This window comes from Branchiostoma belcheri, unplaced genomic scaffold (assembly GCF_001625305.1).
Source record: "Branchiostoma belcheri isolate BF01 breed outbred unplaced genomic scaffold, Haploidv18h27 scaffold73, whole genome shotgun sequence".
Lineage (NCBI taxonomy): Eukaryota > Metazoa > Chordata > Leptocardii > Amphioxiformes > Branchiostomatidae > Branchiostoma > Branchiostoma belcheri.
The window spans coordinates 1,312,351-1,321,612 of NW_017804387.1; the positions used below are offsets into that span (position 1 = coordinate 1,312,351).

The window sequence follows — 9,262 nt, forward strand, 5'->3', positions numbered from 1 at the left end:
GTGTGTGTGTGTGGTGTGTGTGTGTGGTGTGTGTGTCTGTGTGTGTGTGTATCTGTTTGTGTGTGTGTGTCGGTGTGTGGTGAATGTGTTGTGTGTGTGTGTGGTGTGTGTGTGTGTGTGTATCTGTGTGTGTGTGTGTGTGTGGTGTGTGTGTGTGTGGTGTGTGTTTGCGTGTGTCTGTGTGTGTATCTGTTTGTGTGTGTGTGTCGGTGTCTGTGTGGGCTGAATGTGTGTTGTGTGTGTGTCTGTGTGTATCTGTGTGTGTGTGTGGTGTGTGTGTGTGGTGTGTGTGTGTGTGTGAAAAGAGAAAGCTGTATTGTAATTCTGGAGTGGAACTGAGTTGCGGTGTTAAGACCACATATATTCCTGCACCCCCCCCCCCAGCATTGAACGTTGACTTACGAAAGACGATATGCTGTCAATCAAGCCATGTCAATGGAACTTGATGTTGTAAACATACCAATTAACAGGAAAGTAAAGACCCTGAACCAAGTACAATGGCAAGTACTTGTAGAACATGTTACACTTGTTATTCCGACAAACTATTACTTCCTTGACAGTTTGAAATTCAGTGTTCTTGCTCTAGGAGCTTGTTAAAATGACTGCGGAGAAGCAGAGCCCGTTCCTGTCCGGTGGACCGACCCGCCGGGACCGTCTCCCCGTGTTGGTCGGGCCGCTGGTCGGCGTCCTGGCCGCCCTGGTGTGCGGGATCAGCGTGCTGACGGGGGTGGTGGTGGTGCACAACATGCAGCAGGAGCTGACAGGTGTGAAGCGGGAGTTATCAGTCCTGCAGACCGAGAACACCGGACTGAGGGAGCGGCTGGTGGCGGTGGAGAACCTGCTGGATGGCGCCCTCGCTGGGCACGACCGGCGGACTGTTGACGAGTCGGAGGTATGTTTCTAAACTTAATGTGTTTATTCAAATTGGACGTTAATTTACATGCATCTCTTGTCTTTCTCTTCTTTCTAAGCGGCATCCAAGCTAAATCTCTTTTCGTGAGTGCCTCTCTTGCACCTAAAGAAGAATAGATAAAGAGTAGCAGATTATAGTTTGACTCAATACATGTATGTCTTAAATATCTATATATAAGTGTCTTAACTTCCTCCATATCCAGCCAAACCGACTGCAATTTGGTGAAATGAAAAACTTTCATTTTCTAATTTTTAAGTCGAAAATAGGGAATAAAATGGATTTTCCTTTTTTATTTTGTATTCTGTTGTACACACAATGTCTAGCTCCTACCTTCCCTATTGAAACAACAGAATGTTTGTAACTGCCATTCAATGGATGCCCATCACTAAAAACAGTTGGTTCATAGAATCTTGTAAAAGCTGTACATAAAAGAAAATCTATACCATGTGTTTCCCTATGTCTTTATTAATTTGTTTCCATCCTGAGAAGATGGCAATTCCTATTTTCTTTGCTGTTGTCTTAAGTTGAAACATATGCTAATCTTGAAAGACAATCTGTTCACAATCTGTCTCTATTAATTTGTTTTCATCTTGAGAAGATGGCAATTCCTATTTTCTTTGCTGTTGTCTTAAGTATATGTTTCAATATGCTAATCTTGAAAGATAATCTGTTCACAACAAATACATATGGAATCCCCTGGACATTTTGTTCACAACAAGTACATATGGAATCCCCTAGACATTTGACCTTATGGTACAAAGTAGAAATCTTGAACACGGAGTTCTTTGCACGAAGTATCAAAGAAGCCATCTACATCAGGGCATTACAACCATCCCCAAACAAAGACGGGGGGCGCCACAGACTTTCTGTAGCCTATGATCCACTGCTCATGGAGTCACGTGTGTTACCTGCGTGACGTCACAGAAGCTGTGGATTACTCATTCCTTAAAAAACACTGAAGTTGAACGGTCACAAATTTGGGTAAGTCCAATATCTTGTGTTGGAAATTACAGTTTTAAACTTGCTATATAATGTTAAAATTTCAACCAGAATTCATTTCAACAAGATCACACAATAATGTCTTTTGACAATCATTTTTATGATTTCATCTTGTGCATACATTACATTGCCTTATATAAATATTGCCTTAATACTTTTCTTTGGTTGCAATGTAGCCAGTCAGCTTTAGTGTTTTTATCTGTCCTGTCCACTGAGCTGTTGTAGTGCTGTTTCTAACTTGTCAGGGGGGAACACCCCCTTCTCTGTGATGATACCCCCTGTGATTAGGTCGTGAGGCGTTACGTCAAAGGCAGGATTCCAGCACTTGATTCCTGTGAACAAGAGCAATCAAAATGAGCTCCCACTGTGAGGTCTGCTCAGTGTCTGTAGTAACATACATGTACAATGTATGTATGGAATGCTTATGAGCAAAACATTTTTCTATCAAAGTGACTTGTATGTCTGACATCCAATGCAAAATTAAAAGCTGTTTTTGGAAATCTATACTCATAAAATAAAATATCTACATGTATAAACATCACGTAATAACACTTGAGTTTTGGTGACTGTTAAGGGCTCGGAATTAAAGGTGGTCCATTGGCCACTGACCATCAAAAGTTAGGCTGGGACAACTAAAAAGACACATTGGGACATTTTTGGGACAATAGAAAAGTAATCAACATCAGAATGTCAGCCTTTCTTTTGTCTATCAGGCACACGTCCCGGCTTTTGGATCTGGAAAAGTCCTGGATAAATTACTGCAATTCTGTATCTGTATCTGTATAGCCGGTATAACCGCCTTTCGGCGTAACACACCAGCTTCTGTATCTGTATAGTCAGTATAACCGCCTTTCGGCGTAACACACCAGCTTAATAGTATAACAATTATAGTGCACCTGGGAGTGAACATGAGCAAAATAAAGTTGACTTCAATTTGAATACAATACTTTAAAAAAACAGGTTGGGACAGTTCATCCTTACTTCAGGACAATTGAAATTTATTTTTGGGCCAGTGCTGGAACAATATGTAGGAAGAAAAGTTCATTTCAAGGTCTGCTATTAGACAATGCCATGTTTCAAAGTACAATGTATGACATATTGAGTCTGAATGACAGAAAATACTACACATATCTGATGCTGTACATGTACCTTCAGGTGCCAATCTTGTACCATTGATATGAGTCATCTCCTTGTGTGGCCTCTGTTCGATCACGATCTCCTCTCCCGTTCGCAGGGAAAGGTCACAGGTCGTGGACGGCGCGGCGATGTAGAACGGGACGCCATGATGGTGGGCCAGTATGGCCAGCTGGTACGTGCCGATTTTGTTGGCCGTGTCGCCGTTAGCAACCACTCTGTCTGCGCCGACAACAACAGCTGAAAAAACAGTGTGTGTAACAACTATTTTTAATATGGCCATGTTGATTTGATTATATGGATGACATCCGTGCGCGCATGAATTTTTGGCCATTTCCAAAAAAAAAAGTTTTCAACCATACTGTAAATCGTACAAAACAGTTGCAAAATGAGCAAATGTATAACATGAGTTGCAAAGAAAAATATTTAAAAACGATACCACTGATGGAGAATGCCAAAATCAAACGAAAAAGACAAAAATGTAAAGAAATGAATTTGAAGAGTAGATTATTTGCCATACCATACTCTGTGTCATTTGTTCAACCTACATGACCACATAGATTTCATGATGAAGGCAACTTTTTTTCTTCAAAACTTTTTTTTTGCAAGCTTGCATCAGTTTTGGAGTTCCCAGAGGATGTAATCCATATAATCAAATCAGCATGGCCTAACATGCAGTCTAGTTGATCCTTTTCTGTTTTCTTAGACCATGTTGATTTGATTTTATAATTTGCTTATATGGATGACATTTATCTGTTTCCAACAAAATAAGCAAATACATGCCGTAAGTTGCGAAAAAAAAGGAAAACGATTATACTAAATGTTGTAGACTTAATTTGTCTCTTTGAGTCTGAGCTTTTGTTTATTCATGAAATACTCCTGATAGATTGTAATGACTAGGTTCAGTTACTGAACCAACTCCAAAATGCTCCTATTTTTGCCCGAACAGTTGAATAACATCTTTGTCTTCCTAATATTGTTACAGTTTTCCAGTCTATCAATACATGTACAGTGCTTCTGATAGATTGTAATGACTAGGTTCAGTTACTGAACCAACTCCAAAATTCTCCTATTTTCGCCCCAACAGTTGAATAAGTAAATAACATCTTTATCTTCCTAAAATTGTTACAGTTTTCCAATCTTTCAATACATGTACAGTGCTTTGATGAAAGTTTCATTGTTTGAATAGAAATTATAAACCAGCCTGTATTTGACTTCATGGCTTCTATTCTAGCATTTGGGGCTGTCAAAGGATGCTTGGCCTGCTTTTATTTTTAATTTTTTTTTTAGCCCTGTCACTTAATTTTTTTTCTGAAAAAATCGTTGTAGACCCAACAAATTAGATTTGGTCTTGAAAGTTCATCTGTGTTGGTAGAAGTCATTATGCAGAAAGTTTAAACTGTAATTTAAGTGTGTTACCTGCGTGACGTCACAGAAGCGGTGGATTGTTCATTCCTTGACAAAGACTGGAGTTGTACAGTCGTAAATTTGGGTGAGTCCAATTTCTTGTGTTGGAAATTACAGTTTAAACTTGCTGCATAAATTAGATTTGGGACAATTAAGGGAAAATCCTGTCACCTGAGATCCCTTTTGTCCTCATGAGTGCAGCCACCATACTGTCAGTGACGAGTGTGGCGGGGATGTTGTCATGTACCAGTTCGTATGCTGTTAACCTGGCGCCCTGGTTATACGGCCTGGTCTCTGTACAGTACACCTCCGCGATGGCCTTCTTCTCATGTAGAGATCTGATCACACCTGGAGATTCAAGCACAGATCTGTTCAGGCCACATTGATTTGATTATATGGATGACATCCGCTCGTGCATGAATTTTTGTCCGTTTTTGACCGTCAGCTGTAAATCGTACAAAGTAGCTGCAAAATAAGCAAATATATGCCGTAAATTGAACAAAATATTGGAAAACCATACTTATGTCGCAGAATGCCAAAATCCATTCAAAAGGACAAGAAGAACATGTGAAGGAATGAAAATGAAGAGACTATTATTCACCATGCCAATAAAATATTACTCTGTATGTTTAGTCATTTGTTCAACCTTCATGACCACCTAGATTTCATAATGAAGGAAAAGTTTTTGCCTAACTTTTTTTTTATTCGCACGCTCCCATCAGTTTTGGGGTTCCTAGATGATGTCATCCATATTTTTATAATCAAATCAACAATTGGCCTTAGATAATATTTATCAGGGCTCAAAACACTGGGTGCATGTGCACCTTAGTGCACCCAAATTTGGAGCTGTGCACCTAACTTTTTTCAGTGGCTGCACCAGTGCATCCAAATATATTTGTAGGTTTACATACATGTATGTACCAGTGCATGTAATTTTGCCTCACAGATATCAGTATGCTTTGGATAGGATTGATTCAACTTACCATATCAAAAGAATGACAAAAAAATTGACTCTAGAAAATCCTGTTTTGACACCCTGAAATTGCAGTGGATGCCTTTAATATCAATAGTACGAAAGACCAAAGGTACAAGTTCGAGAAGGCTTTATCGGGTCATTTTTCACCATTCAAAGCCCATTTTTCACTGTTCAAAACCCATTTTTCAACGTTCAAAACTCAATTTTTCATCCTTCAAAATCCAATTTTTCATCCTTCAAAATCCAATTTTTCATCCTTCAAAACCCAATTTTTCATCCATCAAAACCCAATTTTTCATCCTTCAAAACCCAATTTTTCAGCCTTCAAAACCCAATTTTTCAGCCTTCGGAATACCGGTGCACCATGAAGCCTTGTCGAACTTGTACCTTTGGTCTTTCGTACAATAGAAGTACATGTACGTTGTCCTTACCCAGTGCAGTTCCGTAGCCTGCCGTGGCCAGAGACCCGGTGTTACAGTGTGTGAGAACTGTGAGTTCTTTCTCCCCCACGTTCTGTAGGATGTGATCAGCACCGTACCTGCCCATGGTCTTATTGTCTTCCACATCTCTGTCCAACATGTCCTGTACTGCCTGTAGAAACCTGAGCAAACAGGAATATTTAGATGTTTAAAGTTCAAACTTTTGGTCCAACACAAAAAAATTCTCTCACCTAGAGCTTTCGACCAGTCACTCTGGTCTTCCTCAGTAGACTGACCCAGTGAGGCTCGTCACGTGGCTTCTTTGAAGTGTGACGTCAACACTGGGTCAAAGGTATCTGGTAGATGATGTCGGGCCCCGTCACACTTCAAAGAAGCCACGTGACAAGCTTCACTGGGTCGGTCTACTGAGGAAGACCAGAGTGACTGGACCAAAAGTTTTAACTTTAAACATGTAACTACCAACACAGATGAACTTTCATGATAGGAATATTTAGATGTACCAAAAATCAGTTACTCAAGCAACTGGGTATGATTTTGGAAACGGTCAGATGTTTCAACTAGCATCCACTACAGTAACTACTTTTTGTCAGTGACACTAGAGAAATCTGAAAATCAGTAGGTGCACTGGTACACCAACAGAAAAAAAGTTATCAAATATTCAGATTACATATTTGAGCCGGCTTCATGCATCTGGAGATATATCTGGAGATAAGTTCTATTCCGAAAGGCCTGAAGACAATTACCAATCCTTGAGCTTGTCTTTACTGGAATGACCTTCTTTACTACGTTGAGAGATCTGTTTTGACAGGCGGGTGGAGGCTTCTGTCATGTTGACGGCGGTGGGGCGAGCCGTCACCAGGTACGCCAGACTGTCTGTCACGAACTTCACCAGCTCTTCTGCAGAACAGAAGTCCCTATTGGCTATCTCCACCCCGACACTAAGACATCCCGCTATGGCTATGGCGGGCGCTCCACGTACCTACAACATGGAAAAGTACAAAAAATTTTCGTTTACCATACATGTACATATGGCAATTGGGCACGTTTCACTTCCTTATGGCCACACCAATTTAATTTGTTGTTTCTCAGATTTTTTTAAGAAAAATATGAAACGACAGGGCGAAATAAAAAAAATAATAAAACAGGCCAAGGCACCCCACGAAGGCCAGAAATGTTACAATATGGGCCATGAAGTTAACATATACCAGGCTGTTTATAATTTGAACAATAGATTTATTGAAGATTTGATAGATTAGATTACTTGAAAAATATTGAAACAAAAAGGACTTTCTCCAACCGTTGGGGCCAAAATATGTCTTTCATATGAAAAAAACTGAAACTGAAACATTCAGCATTAACAGTTGATTCAGAACCTAAAATCTTGTTTGTTTTTTTTTGCAATTCAGAAAAAATGGACAGGGCGAATCTGAGAAACAACAACTTAAATTGGTATGGCCTAAAGACAATATATACGTCGAGTGATCGTCATAACGTCACAGCCAGCAAGTGGTAGGAAAAAAGCGGGTGACGGTTGGCTGATTTGCCGACCAATGATTTGCAGATGTCTTCAAATAATTTGCATGTACATTTTATATATTATGTAGACAAAAACAGCGTTCACTCTTATGGTATAACACCATTCCAACACACATATTTGCCACACATCATGTTCCTGCAGTTCCCTTTTATTCTGCTGGGTGTCTCTTTGTCATGTCAATGCAACAAACAAAACACAAGGGTGTCAGGGCATCAATAATGACAATATACATGTTTTTGTAAAATACCAGGTATTGAGCTTTTGCACCACAAAACCATATTCAGATTTCCATACTCAGTGCACAAATGATTAAAAAATTGAAAAATGGGAAATATAAAGACATCATGGTTGCTACGTAGATTTTATAGGGTTATTATGTTCCACTATCAATAAAATATGTTTGATTTACAATTTGATTTTGCAGGACAAAATTCACATGACAGAGAAACAGACACTGGCTAGAACAAGGTTTACGAGTAATTCTAGCAGAAAGCCAAACTGAAGACCAGACCACAAATCCTATATGAGCTGCCCTTTAACTGGTAAGGGATACAAATGTCCAGACCTTCAATTATGGAGATATTCAGGTCACTACTGTATTTTATTGCATGGAGATTGAATTTCAGTCTTTCAGTCAACCAAGTAGCAACAAGGGTAGGATCAAAGTACAAAATAGATGGTCCATGGCAGGATACTAGATACAGTAATGCAGTCAGAGGAATATTTACTTTTAAAATGATGTGATATAAAAGAATAAGCTAACATGTACCCCTGACCATTAAGCTTCTGTCCATTTTGTCCAAAGCATAATAGAAAATGAATTTCACTTTGTTATGGAATGTACCAAATATGATGTTTTACGTAACAAGTTATTTACATTTCTCGAATCAAGTACAACAGATTTCAAGAGTCTCGATGTTGAATAGGTAGATATATAAAGAACTGCTTACAAATTGTTAATGTTATTTGAAAATATGCAGAAACTTGTGATTAGCCCAGTCGATTGTAACACTTTATCAAAGACTTGTGCTAGCCCTTATTGTTTGAGCTGAGTAATTAAGATATGTTATTGTTAGGTTTTTATTTGACATTAGGTCTTATTCAACACATTTATTTTATTGTGTTATTTTTTTATGTAGTTTGCTATACATTGTACCATGTGCAATTGTCGTGCAATAAAGTTCTTCTGTATCCTTGGGATTCTTGGAAAAGGAACTGCTCAACCCTCAACACTCTAAAGCTATAATATTACATATGACATATACATACAAAACTATCGATTCAGACAAAGTTAATTTAAATTCTAATAATGTATCTAATGTGCTGTACTGTAGGATATCTACATGTAGAATGATCTCATTATTCTTACTGCAAATAATTATGGCAGTTAATCAAATCATGTATCTTTCAGAACTAAGTTCTGATCTTTTCCTGGCAATATTTACATGTTTTAAATATTCTACACAACCAGGGCTCAAAATGCTTTTTTTCAAGTTAGGCCACACCGATTTAATTTTATGGATGACATCCTCTGAAGACCCCCAAACTAGTGCGCGCGGGCGAATAAAAAAAAAATCCGGCCAAAAATAAAAATGCTACCAAACCACAGGAATGCAAAGCTGGTATTGTGAATTTGTGGCAGTATCCGGCGACGTACATCTACATCCTACATGTCAAGCCAGCACAAGCCGGCTTTTTGCGGAATTTATGAATCGGCGCTGTACGTATGTACCGAGTTCTTGAGCCGTGGAACTTCGGCAGCCTTGGTGCCATCCTCCAGGGTTACCACCGGCTCCGTATTGTTGCTAACTACCATGGACTACCCAGGCCTAGAGCCAGGCCAGGGCCTCGGAGGA

The 9,262-nt window shown here is 39.2% G+C and overlaps 1 protein-coding gene across 1 annotated transcript in view; it reads right to left on the reverse strand.

Annotated features, from left to right (window-relative positions):
• Positions 1-1,991: 1,991 nt before the first annotated feature.
• LOC109485193 (methylthioribose-1-phosphate isomerase-like) overlaps positions 1,992-9,262 on the reverse strand; it is a 16,753-nt gene continuing 9,482 nt past the window's right edge. Inside the window, exons 2-6 of the mRNA XM_019788642.1 lie at positions 6,613-6,848; positions 5,861-6,030; positions 4,625-4,801; positions 3,062-3,286; positions 1,992-2,244 (exon numbers count right to left, since the gene is read on the reverse strand). Of these exons, the coding sequence (XP_019644201.1) occupies positions 2,108-2,244; positions 3,062-3,286; positions 4,625-4,801; positions 5,861-6,030; positions 6,613-6,848 (945 nt within the window). The 3' untranslated portion in view covers positions 1,992-2,107. The remainder of the gene's footprint in view (positions 2,245-3,061; positions 3,287-4,624; positions 4,802-5,860; positions 6,031-6,612; positions 6,849-9,262) is intronic.